The 20,311-nt window shown below is 43.8% G+C and overlaps 1 protein-coding gene across 3 annotated transcripts in view; it reads right to left on the bottom strand.

Moving 5' to 3' along the window:
* WASHC1 (WASH complex subunit 1) overlaps positions 1-19,109 on the bottom strand; it is a 37,368-nt gene extending 18,259 nt beyond the window's left edge. Inside the window, exons 1-2 of one of the 3 annotated variants that reach the window (XM_064736557.1) lie at positions 18,991-19,109; positions 8,183-8,336 (exon numbers count right to left, since the gene is read on the bottom strand). In XM_064736557.1, coding sequence (XP_064592627.1) covers positions 8,183-8,331 — 149 coding nt within the window. In that variant the 5' untranslated portion in view covers positions 8,332-8,336; positions 18,991-19,109. Of the gene's footprint in view, positions 1-8,182; positions 8,362-18,868 lie in introns of those variants that run through there. The other 2 variants (XM_064736564.1, XM_064736548.1) reach the window with 2 other exon arrangements.
* Positions 19,110-20,311: the final 1,202 nt, after the last annotated feature.

The raw sequence follows: 20,311 nt of genomic DNA, 5'->3' as shown, positions 1-20,311 counted from the left end.
CTTCATAGCTTTTCACCCAAAGATCTCCAAGCAATTTCCAAGTGTTAATTAAGTCTTGGTTGTTTGTGAAACCAACAGTGGAATCATTTGTTCCCTGGAACAAAAAAAAACTAGGCAAATTCACAGTACAGTCTCAGCAGATCAGATTTTCAGTCCATTATTCACTAACTCAAACAATTTTGCATTAATTCACAGGACTTAACACATATTTTTCAGTAGCTGCTTAATTTTCCATTTTACTGAGTTTAAGGCCACTTGTGCAGGTTCATCTGCCCTTTTCAATGTCTTGCCATTGCCAAATCCATCCCACTGTTGCTCACCAGAAAAAACTACAGCCAGCAAGAACTGACACAAAATACTGACAATTCTCTCACCACCACCATTTCTTTCTTGTGATCCAAAATCCAGCCTTTACCCACATTTAAGACAAATGTTTACAAGTAAAGGTTTTTGCATTGACTTGAAATTTTCTCCACTTCCAAGCAGCTGATGGCAATCACATGAAATTTTACTTGCAGGTCACAAGTTGAACCCTTCAGTCTCCTTTTCAATAAAATATATCTAAAAGCTGTCATTTACAAGCTAGTGCTTACTCTATAAAAACTGCTGTCCCTGCACAACTGGACTTGAATATTCAGGAGAAGGAAAGCCCAACCAAGAAAAAGAACTTGCTACCATAAAATGTCTGTTTAAAGACAACTACACTTCATGTTTTCTCAGAACTCTTACTTCCTTTCTGACTTTGATCACATGATAAGGGTCTGCCTCTGTGGTCTTCCCTCACTGTGCTGACCTGTTGAAGTTGTAATCAGATACTTGTAAATGACCAAACTGGCTTTTGAAGCATGACTTGGAGCATCCAGATCATTATTCTGTTTTGCACTAAGTTTCTGCTTATCATATTGCAGTGATCCCTGTACCTTTCAAGAGCTTACATCTCAGTGAAAATTCTATTTCCTTGCACTCACTGCTTCTGCTCAGCAATGATCCTCTTCAGCATCCTGCCAGAACTAGAGGGGATTCCCAAAATCCACCCAAAATTTTGCTATAATTAAAACAGTCCAACTTCATAAGACAGACTTTCTCAGAAAAAGTTACCAGCCCTCTGCCAGTTACAAAATTTCCTTGTTAATTTAGCTTTTCCCTTTCTTACCTTTGCTTTCAAAGTGAACTTCTTGAACAGATCTTCTTTCCAAACAGGCCTCCTTCTCTTAAAGGAAAGATTTCTTCACATATTTTTTGTAAATGAAGTTTTTTATTTAATATTTACTCTTCAGAAACAGAGGTTGTTTAGTGTTACTTCTTCATTTTCCTACAATCAGTTGCAGTCACACTCAAATCTCAAAAGTCACCTACTGTGATATGTCCATCAACAAGCTAATTTGAGTGTGCTTCTTTAACAAATCAGAACAACTCTTTATGACACCTTATTTCCTCAGTGATTGCAGCACTTTCTTACTTTCTTGAGGGATTTCTAGTTACTCTAGTTACCCTTCCCCCAAAAACTTTGGGCCACAGGCAGAGATGCCCCTAACAGCATCAAAAAGCAGAGATCTCTCTGCTTGCACTGACAGCTGCTCTGTATTTCAATGAAACAGTCTGAGGCACATCAGTGATCAGACACCTTTAGAATTGGTCTAGACACATGATTTCATTTCCCTCATTGTCATTTTAAAAATCATCTTTCCCATGCACTAACTCAGAATCAGTCATTAAGAATGGAAACACTATCTTCAGAGTAATACCAGAACAAATTCATACAGTGTGCCTTCCAAACCTCCTTCCCCACCCCAAAACTGCCAGAACTGTAAATTTATACACTTGAATAGCTTAAATCCAGGATATCACTCTCAAAAGTATTGTTGAAGCAAAACCAAACTACCCAGTCACTGGGACAAAACAACAGAGAGAACTGCACTGTGGAGTCACCATGAACTTCCTTGCTTTTTGGTACTGAGCCACTGGAATGTTATATTTATGTATGTGTATATATACTGCAATGTTATATGTGTGTCACAGATAACCAGAGGGCAATTCCTACTGCACTCACACAGAGCAGAAATGCAACAGCTTTACCTCCTCTTCTAAAAGGAATATCTTTGTTATGCCTCTTAGGCCCATCCAGCATGTTTGCAGATTCAGCTTTGCTGGTCAATCTAAAACAAGAGTCCTAGAAGTAAATTAAAATGCAAATACCTGGTTTTATAATGCACATTAATCCAGAATAAGGGTTATATTCTTGGATGAATTAAGAAAGGAATCCAATTCACCATGCTGTGCCAGGGAGAGTAGGGGATAAAAATTATTAATGGCACAGCATGGTGAATTCCTTCAATAAAATGTTTGTCTGGTGGATTTAGAGGAAGGGATGAAAGTTTCTGGAGCTTGAATTAAAGAATTTGGATGGTACAGCGTGTTAAAGAGAAACCCCAGGTGGGTAATTTAGGTTCTGGAAGATGTAGGTGGAAGAAAATCAGAAACTCCTTCATTAGCACCTACAAATAGGTGTCCTGTCTACAAAAGCACTGCTCTGTCTCTGCTGTCAGTTGCATTTACACCTAAACCCTCACAGCCCATCTGCAAAACCCAACAGCACCACAGCCAGACAGAAAGAAGCACCATGGAAAGGGAATTTAATGCACCAGTCATGTGTGAAGAACAGACCTTTGGCACTGCTGTTCCTCCCCCAACTCTCCCCTCAGTGTGCACACCCCCATAGAATGAGCCTGTAATACACATTTCAAGCCACTCAGTGTTATTTTCCAGACAGTTTTCTCCATGCTGGATCCCTAATGGAAGTCATGCCTGTAAAACAAAATTACTTGTTTGAATCTCTTCCTCCAGGGCTGACTGAGTACACAAAAGCCATCCATAGGAACAGAAAATTACTCCAGCATATGTGAATCTCCAGGGTCTGGAGTTGGTTGAGAAGGTAGAGCTATCACTTTGTGTAATAAAGGAATAACATGGCAGATGTTACTGTATCAAGAATAGTGGGAGTGGGAGAATCCAACAATATTGCCAAAACCATGGGCTAAGAAATAAAGGAACACTCTATCAGGTGCTTCTCCTTGCCTATTTCCAGAGAGTAACAGCCACAGCAGTCAGGGACTGAGGGGTAAAGGAATTACTCTCTGCATGGGGAAGTTCATAAGATCTTTGCCAAAACCCTTTTAATTAACAGAGACTTACTGCTGGACAAAATTAGCTCACAGGAACTTGAAAGCTGCTACTCAATATTGCATTTTCTCCAACAAGGAACAGAGTACAAACAAGAGACTTCCCTGTCAGCATTCAAAAAAACCCCCATGAACTAAAATAAATCAACAATTCATATGTACTGAAATTACCTTAGTTTCTCCTTACTGTTTGCCTTTCCTATTGCCCATGCCATCTGTTTTAAAGGAAACTGTCTCCTATTTCCACAAGATATTCCACTACTGCTGTAAGAGTAGAAAGAATGTTCTCAAGAGCTCCTTAAATTGTTGTGTGCCTCCTTTTGCTTGGCAGGTTTGAGACCAATTCCTGAAGTAGGAGAACACTCTCCTGCAATTCTGCACAGGTCAGATTCCAGAAGATCTTAAGCTCAAGGATTTTAGCAGCATCCAGAAAGAGTTGTGACCTGGTCTCTTGCAGAACAGTCACACTCCCTCTGCCTCCTTATGGGGGTGTGGGATGCCTGCTAGTGCCAGCTGTTCCCAGCCTCCCAAGCATGCTGATCACACCCCTGTGTCACCTCCTCAAGTCTTCTTTCCACAGTCTAGGAACCTTTCTGAAGCTACATCCTCACAGGCTGTCAAAGTTATCTTCCAGAGGATCATGGCAGCCATAACAAATGAAAGGTGCCTTACAAAGTGTGTTACACTTAAAAGGAAAATAAATCCACCTTACTTGGACACATATCTACAGAACAACAACTAGCTGCAGGCAAAATGTCCCTGTTCTCCATTTCCTCATGTCTGCAGGAGACTCCATTCACTCTTTACTCACTGCTGCTGCTTTATCTTCCTGGCAGCAAACAACTGCTCCTACAGCCTCTCAGGAGAGGGACCTGAAACAAAACTAGACCTGGCATCCTCTTTCAGATGACCTCTGGGACAACTCCAAAGTACCATGAGGCACCTTGTTGTTAAACAAGAGCCATAACACTCTGGAGAAAAATGGACTCCCTGTGCTGCAGTGTGTCTCTTGGTGCAAACTCACCACACTGTGAGCCATCCCAGTGGGCAGCTCTGTTCCTAGAAAATCAACCCCTGCAGCCAGCAGAGGAACACACCCAGTGCAGTGTCCAAGCTCCCAGTGCACCACAAAGCACAGCACAGCTTGCAGCAAGACCCTTCCTGGCAAGTTTCCATTCCATAGACCTCCTAAATTAAACACATTTACACTGATGTACTAATCCCCACTTCCATTATTGATGATCATGACTAATCACAGTAGCATGTTTAAAACAAGGAGGTCCTTAAAACACACAAATGTACCTCATGATTAAGATTTTGTTGGTATTTTCAATTTCAGAACTACTCACATCTCAGCTCTGCTCCTGTCATAAACATCCCTGAAGGCTCTGCAGCCCAGCCACCTACTCCTTACCTTCCTTATCACAGCCTTACCAGATTTCTTCCCCACCCCAAAGAGCATTTCCACAGTGCTGCTGTTTTCCAGCTATGGTTTTCAGAATGCAGCTCTCATTTAAACTTTTGCTTAATATTAAAGCCCTTTTCAAATATGTAATATGAAATTAGTTGGAATCCAGCTGGGGAGGAAACAGGATACAGTGGTTTAGCAAAGTATTATTCCAGACAAGCAAAAGACACTGAATAAAGATTTTAAAGAATAACAACCAGAAATTTTAACTAAACAAAAAAAAATATATATATATAAGGATGGGATATTTTGTATACAGGACAACTTGGGGTTGGATTACAGGCAAATCCTGGACCTTGATAACAACCTTCCAACTCCAAGCCCTTGATTTCTTTCTACTACTGTAACACTTCATGAGATAACCTGCAAAATCAACTTTCCACACATCTATTACTCAAAAGTGAACACTTTGAATAGCAAATGGACAATATTAGAGATTATGAACATTTCCTGCCAACACAAACTCCTCAGAAACTGAGAAATGCTGAAGGACAAGCCTACCTAACTAGGAGGGAATATCAGGAAATCTAAACTCATCACTTATTTTAAGCACTTATCCCAAGAACATTGCTGTAAAATACTCCAAAGCACATGATTCCAACAGAATCTCCCACCCAGAAAATACTAATGAGGAAAACTCATTAAATAGATGAGAAAGATAGAAATAGATAGAAAATAGATGAAAGCCTACTGTTAATTTACAGTTTAAACTGGTCATCCCAGCTCCTGTGACCTGTATCAAAAACCCTTCCTAAAAACCCAGGAGTTAAATTCAAACAGGTATTATGTCAGATTGGCTATGTTAGAATATTTATGTTTTAAGCAATATTAATATCTAAGTAACTACATGCAGTGAATTTGATTTTTACTGCAGCTTCCACAACAGATTCATGACTTGGATTCAGTTAACACACACAAGCTTAAAAGTTCCATTACTTCAAAGCATAAAGTTGGGAAGGACATGCAGCCTCTTGGTCTTGTGACAGCACTGACATCAGCCCCAAGAGGACAGGACCTCCTCAGAGGAAGGCACTGCTGGACAGCACTGGCCTAAGACATCAATCTCTATTGCACAGCAACCAAAGCTTTGGTGCTGCCCATGTGAAAAAAGGCAGGTGGGTCTCTGCTGCTGAGAGTCAGGGATATGATGGAGAGGGATGCTGGGATGATATATCCTGCTCTAAGTGACTCCTGACTCAATCCAGGCCTGCTCTCCAAGGCTGGGGATGCTCTAGGTCTCAGCCATAGCTTACCTGAGGTTTTGCACCCACACATCCCTCGACTGTCTATGAACTAATGAACTCTGCAGTCTCATTCACCAGGTACCTTGCCAGAGTTAATAGCAAGTAAGCTTCTTTGAGAATGATGGAAAGAAGATTTGGCAGAGACTTATCACATGAGTTATTTCCCAAGTTGCCCAAAAAGGGGGGAAGTGAAGGAAAGCTCCCTGTATGTTCTTCTAATTCCCTAAATTGAAAGGTATCTTCCTTGTGTCATCTCAACATGTTCATTTGAAGATTTCATACTCAATTATCATGTCAGCAACAATTATGAGCAGAAACTTTGATTAGCTAAAATGGAAACAAAGATCTGGGTGTAGAAATATTCCTTTTTTTATAGAGAGTAGGAGACACTTTCACTGCACCTTCCACAAAGTACAGATTGGCTTGCCACTGTACCAATCCACCTGTTCCCACAAAACCACCTCAGAACATCTGCATCTCTGCAGTACTGCAGTAAGGAGTTGGACACACTCAGCCAAGTCCCCCACAGTGAACAAGTTTCCTCTCCATCAGCACTGCAAGCTGCTGTTCTGCACATCAAACAGCCAGCTCCTCCAGGTAAGAGAGCTCCTTCCTGGAAATGGAGCACAGAGCTGCCTTGTCTCAGGAAAGGGAAGATAAAAGGTCACTAAGTAGCAAAGTTTTCACCTTGAAAGCTTTGCCCCTTGATTGACATGGAAGAAGCAAGGTCATGGAACTTCTAATCAGATGCCTGCATAATTACTAAATCACTCTTAATTATATCAGAGAGCCAAGACCTCGGATGGAAAGGCAAAGCAAACAAAGAAGCCAATGAAGCCTCCTCTGTTGTTGGAGAAAATTGGTAATTAAAAGTCATGAGTGCACCAAGGAGTGAGGGAACAGCATCACAGTCACTGCTCAGTTCTCAGGAGTGCCTTGCATACAAAGCAGCAGCTTCTCTCCCCAGGGAAATTACAGGGTACTGTGTTAGACAGCAGTGTGGAGAGGAGAAACAGGGAAAACAGAGACACAGAAAGAGCAACTCCTGCATTATCAAGAGCTTCATTTACCCCACAGAGAGGGACAGCACTGCCAACCAGGCCCATGTCTGAGAAGGGTTTTCCACATGTTTATGGCAGCTCTAGAAAGCCTTCTCCCAGCCTTAGATCAGGAAGTGCTCCCCTGCTTTGGAGAGCACAAATGAAGCAGACCTTATGTTCAAGCTAATCCAACCCACACACAGCTCTTGCCCAAACAAGGACTATTCCAGTGGAAAACCTTAACCTCAATAACCTGAGCCCAGCCTTAGAGATTGCTCTTTCTCCAGAGGCTACCCTTCAAAAGATCATGATCAGAAACCACAGAACTTCAATCTACCCTTAAAAAACCTTCCAAAACTCAAAGACAGAACGTCATGATCCTGCTCACACCATAAGAAATTAAAGTAGACAGTCATGGGACCTGCTGAAACCAAAGCATGTGCTTTTACTGATTAGCCTATCTGATTACTGATTAGACTGCTAAGGTAAATGCTGCTCTGTTTCCTTCCCAATGACAGTCCACACTATCTCAGAGCACTGAGATGCCAAAGATGGCACTGGACAGAAAAAAGCACCACATTATCTACCATCATGTGCAAGCATACACAAGAATCTCTCTGATCTGCCATACAGACAGCCTTAAAGATCCAATCCTAAAGATGATCATGTGCAAGAGGGGCCAAGTCTGGACCAAATCCTTGAAGAGATGGACCTTGATGGATTATGATACTGTGGCAAGAAACTCTATCTTACTCAGGGCACTCAGCCCTTCCAAGACACAAAAAGGGAAGTGTGAAACACCAGAAGCCCTAAGAGAACAGTTTGTACATTGCAGAGATCAGAACAAAGAGACATTTTCTACTTCACTGCTTCAAGTACAATGATTCAAAAAGACACATCTTCAAGATACTCCAAATTACAATGCCTCCCCTTCAAAGCATGAGCAAGAAGGAATAAGGGATAAATGCAGCAGAAGCAGTAATGCAATTTTTTAGTCATTAATAAAAATGAGTAAAAATTAACAACCAACAATCTCTGGCAAACTGCAGCCATTTCATTATGCTTAACTTTGACAGACTCAAATCTAATAAACTCATATTGAAGTGCATCTGGTCCTTTTCCATCTCTTTTCTGAACTTCCATTGCTTACCAACCCAATGCCCTTTCCCCTTCACTGCTGCACCCTGATTCCAGCACTGTGTTGTGTAATGCTGAATGCTGAGCACCCAACCCCCCAGGGGAGCACTTTACCTGTTGAAAATATCAGCTGACACCTTCTGCAGATACTGCAGTGCATCTGCCACCTGCTGCACAGCCTCCTCCCTGCGCAGGTCGGGCTGGATCAGGGGCACTGAGTATGGCTGCCCCTCCAAAAAGTGCTTCTGGGCTACTGTGGCCATTGTGCCTAAGGGAAAGAACAAATAGGTCATCACACATTAAACACACTGCCATTTTATCACAGCAGTTATTCAGGGACTTCTACTTTCTGCTCCACTAATTATTTTAGGAAAGCATTTGCAACAGAATTGGTAAGCTGAGGAGAAAGGCGTAAGTGGTAAGGCTGACATATTGGATTTTTAATACATTCAAGGCAGCTACAGTGATCTGAGACTCTCTTGCTTATCTGAATGTTCTTGGAAACCATAATTTTATTTTAGCATGCTAAAGTAAACAAATCTCTGCTCAGTATTGTGCTGAAAGCAAAGACCAGAGTTGGAAGCAAAGTTGGTTCAGAGCAGCAATAAGACTCAGCACAAACCACCCTGTCTCCTCCTCCCTTTCCTCATATTCCACGTGGATATATTTCAGGTCATCCAACCCTATTAGCAAAAGGCAGTATTTCACCTTACCCTTCTGCTCCAACAAACACACCATCAGGCCCTTCCAAGAACAGAAGCCATGAAATTACAAAGCATGCATGGACACACACCCCTTGCTCCAAGTAGGTTAATGAGAGTTCTTCCATTCTGACACTCCCAGGAGCTCTTTGCTGCTTCTGGACTGGATTTTTCCTTAGGAACTATCTTAAAAGAAGCCTCCTTATGTTAGAATCCTTTCACATCTCTAGCCTAACCAGTCACCAGAATATTTCAGCTGTGTGCCATGCTCCAGAGCTGTAAGAACACTTTTTGGAAGCAGCTGGGCCAGCACCACTGCTCTACAGCTCAGCCAGGAGAAGGTCACCCACCACCCATGTTTCCATCCTGAGCTTTGCTCACCTCTCCCTCAGCAGTTCCCAAAAAGTTGGGCTCCCATGTCTTTACTCACAAAAATAACAAAAAAATTCCTAGGACTTGGAAGAACATAAAGAGAAAAAAATCCACGTCTCTGAGCACATTAGAAATGTCAAACTCATAAATACATTTCTATTAGGACATTCTAAAAAATGAACAGAGTATCCATAGAGTTTTCTAACCCAAACTCTACTGCTAGGTCTGCACAACTCCCTCCAAACTTGTTTTCTCTGTGTCTCTTCTCATTCAGGCTGTAAAAACCAGGTTTTACAGGTGCTCATTGCAGGGTTTCATCACACAGAGCTCCATACATCTGTATAAGAAAATATTCATTAAAGTGAGGAGAAGCAAAACAAAGGAGGATGAAAATCCAAGGTGTCAGAAACAGACAGGGATATCTCAGCATGCACCACATTCCCTGTGTGGTACTTGGAATTGTGCAGGAGCCAGCTCAGAGAGCAGTGCTGTGTGCAACCTGCACTCCCAGCTCCACAGCAGTGCAGGCTGAGAATGACACAGAAACACAGCCCATTCTGGGGAAATTCACAAATCAGGAGCCTGAAGAGAGACAGCCACAACATAAAACAACCAGTTTAATATGTGAAAATTAAAGGGGTCCTCACACATTCCTTCAATTCCCTATCTTGCTTCACAAAACAAAGAGATAACAGATTAGACTTGCTTGCAGCCATTTCTGTATATTTAACAAACACCACCCTCTCCAAATTTTTCCTTTAAGATGATACCACAGTAGGGTAGGAAAAGCTTTCTGTAAATGTGATGTGACTGTTATTTAAGGGTATTCTTTTGGGATGTGGGGTTTGCTGAGTTGTTTTGGGGTTTTTTTGTGGGGCTGTTTAACAATGAATCATATGAGATTTAAGAGTATGTAGAAGCCTTTCCACAGTTAACAAATTTGCAAGATCAAGCCCAGCCATTACAAAGCTGGCTGTGCTGCCAGTCTAGGAAGCCTAGACCTACTCTGTTTCATTTCATGCATCACTGGCAGCAAGACTCTGTATCTGCACTCTTTAGCAGCAATGTTTGCACACTGATTAGTCTTCTTGACTGGGGCTGCTCTGCAGACAGGAAATTATTATTTAGAGCTGTAAAGCATACAAGTTAATCTGAGATGAGCACAGCTAATTGTGAGACAGCAGTTTTTGATCTGCTGACCACAATCAAGCTTCAATATTTTTCCTTTCAAAGCTACTATTTGAGTGTCACCATGGAATAAAGGGGCCAGATAACACAGCAAGGACGTGGTTATGAGTTACTCTGGCTCCAGCAGCAAAAAGAGTTTATAATCCTCCCTGCCACTGGTCAAAACTCTGCTGTTGCATCAGTGCTCCTGATGTTTGGGATGCCTATTTTTAACTCAAATCAGCTCAATGACCCAATTTACCACCACAGCCAGATAAACAGCTGTAATTGTCCAGTCATGAAACACAGGGAGAAGCAGGGGCAAGAAGGAAACTTCTGAAACTCAGTTCATTATCAAATCCATTCCTGTGCAAAGGTAATCCTAAGAAAGCCAAGATTTTCACCTCTTGAGGCCAGCTAAGATTATGCAGCCCCAATAGGATGTCTCAGACTCTCACCAATCCTGATTCTCCTGGTGTCCTTCCTAAAACCAAGCTCAGCTCAGCTGCTGACTTGGGAGCAGTGCTCCTCTAGCTACTCCCAAAAGATTTCTTTCCCTACAGACTCTCCTTCAGGTCCCAGGGTTTCCTTGCAAGCAGAGGAGCCCCCAGTACTGGGAAAAGCAGGAAAATCCCTGCTTACACTGCCACAGTTTGTCTGTTGGCAAACATCACCTTCACAGGTTCTCCATGAAGACTCTCAAAGCAGCTTCAGATTCTCACCTTTCCTAAAACAAATAGTGGAGAAATATGGCAGACTCTGGAAATTACAGAGATAGATACAAGAGACAATTCTTTCTGTGCAAGAGAACAAGCTGGGGAGCCATAGCAAGGAGGAGGGAAAACAGCAACATAAATGACTAGACTTGGGCACAATCCCATGCTACAGCTGCTATTTGTTACCTCCTAGGACCAAATGAATTGAGAAATAAGCCAGTTTTACAAACAATTTGAGTAAGGGTCACCACGTGGTTACAGTAAAAGGAGAAGTGCTTCACTTGACAGAAACAGAAACTGCAGGAATAAGGAATGTTTTAAAAGGGAAATTCAAAATCTTCCCAGCAGAAGTCAGGAAGGAAAGCAAAGACTGAACATCACTCAGTAAGACTGACTCTTCCTTTATCTCAAACTCCAGTGCACTGAAAGGAAGCAGCACATTTTCTAGCCATGCTCCACTATCAGAATTAGTACACAAAAAATAAAAAAGTGAGTGCTGGGTGTTAAAATATGTCAACTCTTCTACCCTATCCCATGGGTGCCAAGCCTTCATGTAACATGGACAGCAAAGGTGCAAATAAACTGTTTATATCTCACACACAGAAGGGACTTCCAGCAAAGCAACAAACTGGTTCCAGTATCACTCCAGAATCCTACAGAGGGTGTGTTCCTGCAGGAAGTACAGCAATGCTGGAATTATGACAGCTGACATGAAATACTCTGATGCTACAGTGAGAAATGGACACATGTGCCCAAAGAAAGTATGAGTCACATACTCAGCATCCAAGAGATTCAATCATTAGTGGTGTGACCACCAGTGGGTCACACAAAGCAGAAGAAACAGCAATACAGACATTTTCTTTTTTTTTTTTCTCTTTTTTTTTTTTTCTTATTTGTGATCAAAGAGGCTCTGGAAATGAGCTGTAGTATCTGGGGGCTCCAGCCAGCTTTTATTCAATTATTTTTTCTATGTCAACTTTCATGATCAAGACAAATATGCTCTGGTGTTATATAATAACCTCATTTACCTTATTAAAGTGAAAAAGGTTGTTTTCTCACTGCAGCACCTGCTTCCAAGTGCTATGTTCTGATTTGGAAGTTCTGACTGAAGCTCCTGACTGCTCAGATTTGCACTTCTGCCTGTAGCTGTCTGTGCCCCTCACCTCAGGCAGGCTGCTCCAAAGCTCCTCAGGGCTGGGGGCTGTTCCTCCTCTGCACTCAAAGCTGCTCTCCCCTCTCAGTTCAACACTCCCACTGGCAAAAGCTGAGGGAAACAGCAGGAGTGGGAAACACAATCAGCCTCCACCAGACTGTCTGGCCTCTCCAGAAATCCTAAACCAGGCTGAGCACTCCAGGGTTTCCAGGCACTTGGAACCAACAACTGGGCTTGTTCCTCACTCCCCACAGCCAAGTCTAATGCCTGGAGGGACATGAGGAGCTCTGCCCCTGGAAAACAAAGTATATCATTCACTGCTCTGGATAGGCAGAGAAACACTCCACCTGCTTTCCTCACCTCTCTCCATAAGAGTAATTACATTCTCATGTTAAGGCAAGCCCTAAAGAACTTGTTACAGAGAAAACAGAGTTTGTAAAAGAAGCAACACTTCCCTAAGTTCTTTAGAAAATACTCCTCTGTGGAGGATTGACTACTGGGATGATTATCTAAAAATAAATCAAGCCCACAACCTTAAAATATTTTAGTTTTTCAAAGGAACATAAATAAAGGGAATATTTAAAAAATAGCATGGCTGCCCTTAACACAGAGAATGCAGAGCTGTATACAAGCACTTACCAGATGAGTACTTTGCTGTGAAAATAAAGGGAGAATAAGGCAAGCCATCAACAATATCTGCTTCCTTAACATGCTTCAAGCAGCTAAAAAGAGCAGGCTCAGGGGAGAAGAGGGATTAAATACTTCGAAAAAAATCAGTGTGTACACTTCAAAGCTACAATGGCTGCTTTAGCAATTACTGTGCTGCTGCTTCTGTCACTGCACTGGAAAGGCAGCAAGAACCAGAGGCTTTAATTCCCACAGGCAGTAACATCCCCAAAAAGAAGTGACAGGCTATCTCTAACCCTATGTCTCTCTTTTGTAGGATCCTAATAAAAGATCCTTGTTAGGACAGAGGGATCAGCAATATGCAATAAAACACCTCTGCATATCCCTCACTATTCCACTACCACCAGTATGGCTCCAAAGTGGGAACAGACCAAACCACAAATGAACTGCAGTTAAAGATCAAACACACTCAATAGATGGAGCAGACAGGCTCTGGGCAAGGCTTATCAGAACGTGCAAAGTCACATCCATAACTTGGTTAATCACAAGAAGTCATCCCAAATTCCTCCCTGAGAGTAATTTCTTACCTTATACTTTCTACATAATATACATAATACTTTCTACCATGTTTACCTGGATAAACATTTCCCCATGGCCATATCTGCTAGCATATTCAAGTCATACCTTGATTGTTCTGGAGGCTTGCCTAGAGGCTATCCCAACAAAACATCAGAATTAAATCCTCTAAGGAAAAAATAAGGACAATATAAAAAGTTAATTATGACACCTTGCCCTCCACAAATAAAGCACACTCCTGTGAGTTTACCAAACAGAGAACATTTTAAAAAGAGACTGGAAAAGCCAAATATGCCATTGCATATGAAATGCTGCTCAAGGCAGGATAAGGCAGTGTGTGCACACAGATGTAAACGCTGAAACAAAAGCTAGAAATTGCTCCAAGGCAGCACAGGAGCCCACATACAAATCCATTATTATGCAGCATACAAACATTCTGCCCTGTGCTGACATTCATGGGGGGGATGAAATTCAGTCCCCCAGCAGAGCACACAAGAGGTAACTGCCCTGGATAGGAGAGCAGGATGCATTTCCAGCAGTGACATGAGAGGCTCACCACAGTCCCTGTGCTAATCCAACTTCACCCTTTTTTTGGGGAAGCAAGGTGGGGGCAGGAGAGAAGCACTTTGGTAAGCTAAGAGGATGAAAGGTCTATTTATATTTTTTTAATTAACCACCTTCTACAATGTTATTAAGCAGCAATCAAAGATGCAGATGCTACTGATTTGATTGGCAAGAAGCACAGTGTGCTGTATATTAAGGAACTCTGCCCCTATAAATAGGTCTAATCACATCTGAAGCTGCAAGGCAGTGATGAAAGAAAGCATTAATGAGCCCCTAATTAGGGCCTGTAGCAGCCTGTACTCCACCAGGGTGCTCATGCTACTCTCTCATAGTGGCACCCTCAAACTCCTTTGGAGATGTCACTGCTTTGGTGCTAAGCCCTCCAGTAGCTATTTTAGACAAGAAAGGGGTTTCACCATCCTTGGAGTGCTTGGCATTGGCTGTGATGTTGCCTCCCAGTGCTATTTCTGGAATTCTGTCCATTCCAGCTGTCCCACCCTGCTCACTAGCAAGGAGTGGATTAAACAGAGGAGCTGGAGTTCCCCAGACACAGAAACTGCCAACAGGGGCAGGAAAGTGAAAACCTGAGAAGCCATCATTCTCCTTCCCTTTCAGCAGCAGGAGCACACCACAGCCCAATCTACAGCACAAGGTTGCTTTAGCCACAGCTGTAAAAGCCATTTCTGCTCCTCCCCTCCAGCTTTAGAGGATACTTGCTCAACCTCCACCTTTGAGCACAGCATTACCTCAGAACACCACCACAGCAAAACCTCCGTGTAGAAAATGAATCCTGCAGAGCATCTCCTGCTCCCACAGCTGCTCATTGATATGGGATGACCTGAACAGCCAAACCCTTTCCTAAAGGAGCCAAACTCCCATCTCACCATGGCCCTGCAGAACCAGTAGAGGGTCACAGACATCTCTTAGGAAAAATCCTTTCCTTAGGATTTCTCCTCCTGAGAAGCTGAAAGGCCTCAGGAACAAAATGTAAACAATGATTATCTGCTGCTGTGGAATGCAACAGGTGCATCTGTGATTGTCCATGTTGGTTGTTTCTAATTAATGGCCAATCACAGCCCAGCTGGCTCAGACTCCCTGTCAGAGACAGAAGATTTTGTTATCATTCTTTCCCATTCTATTCTTAGCTGGTCTTCTGATGAAATCCTTTCTTCTATTCTTTTAGTATTGTTTTAAGGTAATATATATCATAAAATAATAAATCAAGCCTTCTGAAACATAGGGTCAGATCTTCTTACCTCATCCAAGAACTCCTGTGAACACCATCACAGCAGAGACTGAGACACCTGACAGTCAGCAGGACCACCTGGAGAAAAGCACTGGCCTGTCAAAACTCTGCTTCTGGAAGCAGGAGCCCAGCATTTAAGGCACCTCCTTCTCAAAAAGCCAGAGCCTGTTAAAAACACCTTTGGCTCTGACACTTTGCTTTGAAAGAAAGAGCTGTGGCAGCTATAGGTGAAATCTGGAGACTCTATCTTACCCAAAAAACTGCTCAGAGCCACTCAGATTTGTTCATTTGTCACTACTGGCATATTCCACTAGGCTAAAGAGAAAGAACCAAAATTTAAGATCTCAGAATCCAGCTTTACAGCAGCATGTGGCAACTCCTTGGCAAAATACCTGACATCTAAAGATGGATTAGATACAACAAATTACACTGACTCTCCAGAGAGAGAATGCTATTACATTATTTTTCTTTTTATAAGAGAATCTGGAAAGTAGAGACTTAAAAGAATTTAGAGGTGCACTTCAATCCTGCCAGCTCCATAAGCTAAGGCCCCCTCTAAGGCACTGCTGTCTTCAGGACAATCTTTCCCCACAACACAGAGAGGCAGCCTCCCTCCCTGCATCACCTTGCTGAGAGAGCCCTGTCCTCTAAGCACAGCCTGAAATTCATTTCCTCCAGCTGGATACATAAAGCTCATTTTGGCAGACAGATGTTGATAAGTTAATCAGATAATCCCCTGTGCAACTGCCACCTTTGTCTCCCATCAGTCATGGAGACAAACAGATGCTGGAATGAACAATTGATCTGATTCCAGGGCAGCACATACAGCTGACCACAAACACTCTGCTAACTGCCTATCACTATTTATTACAAAGGCAGCCTACACAAACAGCTTAGCTACACCTACTCTACAAACATCATAACTGAAGTTGAGAATCCCATCCAAAAGTGCAGACACAGCTCCTTCTTTGATGTCCTAAATGGGGGCACTTTGGTTTTGTGTGCCTGAAATACACAGAAGCCACTGGCTGTGCAAAGTCCTCCAGAGAGGTTTTCTCTGCAATAACTTCTCTTTTAAACCAGATCAGTTCCTGCCTGTTTTATGCATTCAAAAGCAAAGGCAATGCCTGCATTTCTAAGAGATGACAGGAGGACTCACTAAAGAGGGAAAGTCTTCAAGTGCATTCACATTTGCTAGAAGGAATATCCCTACAGAGTGGCCTGAGTGACAGGAGCTGATGAAAAGCTGGGTCAAAAACATGACACCTGGGTGAAGGATTTTCTGGGAAAGGTTATCCTGTGAGGGAGTCTAAGCAGAGCTGATTAGCTACAGAAATTGCTTTTCTGACTGATAGAAATGATTCCCCTCAATCTCTTACACCACAGCCATGGGAAACATAACAATTTCAGGTATAATCCTCTTCTTCCTCTGCACATTACCTTTAATCTAAAAAAATGTTATGAAAAAGAAATCTGCCTTGCTTTCAGGATTACCTCAGTATTATTTTTCCCCAGCCCTCAATTTCTACCCTTCCCTTTCACTCCCCAAGCTGAGCTTGATGTGACCACAGCCACCTGGTATTCCCAGAAGCCAGATTGCAGAGGAGCTCCCAGGAATTACCTGCTTTCAGTTTTCTGGCCCAAGAACCCCTGAGCTGAGAGAGCAGCACTTTGCATCTGAAGGAATGAAGATTTAAAACTCAGTTTCAATATCTGGAGTGATAGAAGAAGGACAGATGCTAAGAATAGCAGCCTGTGCTGCTGCAGGCATTCCTCAGGCACCCTCCTGCCTCAGGCTCTGGAGCTGTGGCTGTTTCCCCCCATCCAGAGCATCCCAGGAATACAGAAAGATATCAGGCAGCCTCCACATCCCAGCTTTACTACTCAGACAAGACAAGCATCATGAAATATCAGGAGAACTTATCAGCCAACCTTCCTAAAATAAGCAAGGCAAGTTGACTGGAGCACCTCTGGTTCCCAGAATGAAGAAAGGTCTCTACAAGGACATGCCAAAGCCACTTTGCTTCCAGGCCCTGCCTCTGGCAACAGCAGCACTTTCACTCTTTGCTCTGCTTCCTTTCAGTGCTCCAGCAAGGCTCTGTACTGCAGGGAGCTGCCAAGGAATGGGGGCAGCTCTAACTTCCACTCCAGGATGGGTGAGAGGGCATTCCAGGCAAAGTGCCAGCTGACATTTGCCTCAGCCACTGAAATGCCACAGCCACAGCCAGCAGCACCCCACACTGCCTGCTGGAAGCTGCAATGTGACTTGCACAGAGTCAAGAATGAGCCTGCTCTGCACAGGGATGAAGAGCCTCCTCTTTAGGAGGAAAATCCAGGTGCTATTCAACCATTCAATACCTGAATCTCATTTAATAACCAAAAAAGAAAAGGAAAAAAACAAATAAAACACAAAACCCCCAAATAAACAAAATAAAAAGGAGAGGGGAAACGTATCACAGGATTTCCTGTTGAGTACTAAATACTATCAATGATCATCACCACTAGATGTGAATTCACAACATTCCCTACATCCATCAGCATCCTTTCTTCCTGTACACAGCTAGGTCTAGCAGTCCTGTGTCTCCTTATTGCTGGCCAACTCATTCTTTACTTTGAACATAGAAAAAGATGATTCCAATAATTGCATCAGCAACTTGGGCTCACATGCAAATACTGACAATGTGATTTTATTTGACAAATCATTACAACCAGCACAACCACTGGCCTGGGAACGGTACAAAGTACTGCAAATAGTACAACTACTTGGAATGGTCCAAAAGACCCAAACCCCATCACAAGCCATCAGTCGACTTTCTGAGGAAAAATCACATAAAAAACAATACAGAATCCTGTGTCTCTCTCAGACACCTCCTTCTCTTTTTTTGTTCCTCCCTTCAGGCAGCAGCATCTCCCGTCTGTCCCTGGAGGGTACCTGACCTACACTGAAAAGAGACATTGCCCTCACCATTCCCTGAAACACTCAGGGAATGTGCAGCTCAGGAGTCCTGTATGCCACTGCCAACTTGAGAATTCCATGCTCCACACCTGCCTGGCATCTCCCACCCCATGCCATGGCTCAGCACCAAAGTGCCACGTAACAATCACAGAATGGCTCAGGCTGGAAGGCACCTCCGGGGGCCAACTGGTCCAACCCTTTGCTCCAGCAGTCATCCTAGAGCACCTGGCACAGGATTGCACCCAAATGATCCTTGAATATCCAGCGAGAGAGACTCCACAACCTGTCAGGAAAATCTTTTTCTAGGCTGAACAGATACAGCTGCCTCAGCCTGCCCTCACAGGAGAGATGCTCCAGCCCCTTACCCAGCTTTGTCGCTCTCTGCTGGAGCTCCTCCATGTGTCTGTGACACTCCCTGAGGAGCCCAGACCTGGACACGGCACCAACACTGGGCAGAGGGGCAGGACCACCTACCTCGACCTGCAGGCAACGCTCTTCCTAAGGCACTCACGAAAAGTGGATGCGCTAGGAAGAGCTCTGCCTGCAGAACCATTTTCAGGTTCTCAAGAGCATTGCCAAGAACCATTTCCAGCCTTGCTGTCCCTCCTTCCCAGGCGCTGCCAAGCTCTCCTGACCAAGAGCCGCCGGGGCTCCCAACGGGCAGCTCCAGTGGCTCCCAGACGTGACAGGCCGCAGCCCCGCCACAGCCGGAGGGCACCCACCGGGGCCCGGCCGCTCTCCGGAGCTGTTGCCAGAGCCGTTCCCGATGCCGCCCGGGTCCCGGGGCTCTCCCGGGGCTCTGAGGGGCCCCGGGCCCGGCTCCGCCCCCGCGCGCGCTCCTCACCTGCCGCCCGCGGCCGCGCCCCCGCGCCCCGCGCCGCTTCCGCCCGCCCGTGGCGTCACTTCCGTCCGGACCGCGGCGCCTCAGGGCCGCCCCGGGAGGGAGGGGCGGGCTGGCCCCGGCTGAGGGCAGTGAGGGAAGGGCGGGATGGCCCCGGCCAGAGAGACCTCACGGTCACCCAGTGCAGCTCCCGGCCCTGCCCGGGACATCCCCACAATCACACCGTGTGCCCCAGAGCGATGTCCGAATGTTCCGTGAGCCCTGTCAGGCTGTGCTGTGCCCCCTGCCCTGGGGAGCTGTTCAGTGCCCAGCCACCCTCTGCGGGAAAAATATTTTCCTGATTTGAAAAATGCGTGTTTTATCATTGGCTTTTCGCAAATATTAAAATGAATGTTGTATGTGTTGTGTTAGAAAGTAACGCTGTATTAATTCTCTTAGGTAGTGTGTTAAATATAGTTTTAGGTTATAATGTTAAAATAGAAACTATGCTATGTTAGGATACTTTTTTTAAAGAAAGGACTCGCAGCGAGATAGCAGCCACAGGACACCTCAATCTGTCAAAGAATTTATTGCCCTCTTATCAGAAGAAAGGAACTTCTTCCCACCTCGAATGCGCTGTCAGGATTCAGAGGAAGAAGTTGATGATGACCAGACAGAATCCTGTGTTTGAATGGAATTTATGCATCATGTATGAGGTGTATGAATATGCAACAGGCTGTTGTTTTTAAGGGTTAATCCTTTGTTAATGGGTGTCCTTTTTCGGACGTCCTTAACTCTTTGTCTCTATTGTCTCATGTTGTCCTAATTCAAATTGTCCAAATTGTTATTACTCTAATTGTATTACTATTTTTATAACCATTTTATTACTATTAAACTCTTAAAATTTTAAAAACAAGTGATTGGCGTTTTTCACACTGATACCAAGCTCAAACTGCCCTGGCACAGCCTCAGGCCATTCCCTCAGTCCTGTCACTGTCACCACAGAGAGGAGATCAGTGCCTGCCCCTCCTCTTCCCCTCTCAGGAAAGCTGAACATTTTTTGCTTTGCTTCCAGGTTATCTGGTATAGAGTATGGCAAGCAAAAGGGGGCATCTCTGCCTCACACTCCACTGCTCATGTTTAGAGTTGGGCAATGTAAAAGCTGATTTAACAAATACAGAATTTTTAAGAAAGTAGCACTAGTTTGTCACTGTGTTGTTTTCACGCTTCCCTTTGTGCACACATTCCAGCAGCCAAGGTCTCCCAGCACAAACGCTCATGAAAAATGAATTGTACAAAACCCACACTTTAAAGGGCTACGTGCTGCACATCACAGAGGTGTTTG

This window comes from Zonotrichia leucophrys, chromosome 1A, assembly GCF_028769735.1.
Source record: "Zonotrichia leucophrys gambelii isolate GWCS_2022_RI chromosome 1A, RI_Zleu_2.0, whole genome shotgun sequence".
Classification (NCBI taxonomy): domain Eukaryota; kingdom Metazoa; phylum Chordata; class Aves; order Passeriformes; family Passerellidae; genus Zonotrichia; species Zonotrichia leucophrys.
This window is presented reverse-complemented; position numbering and strand designations above follow the sequence as displayed.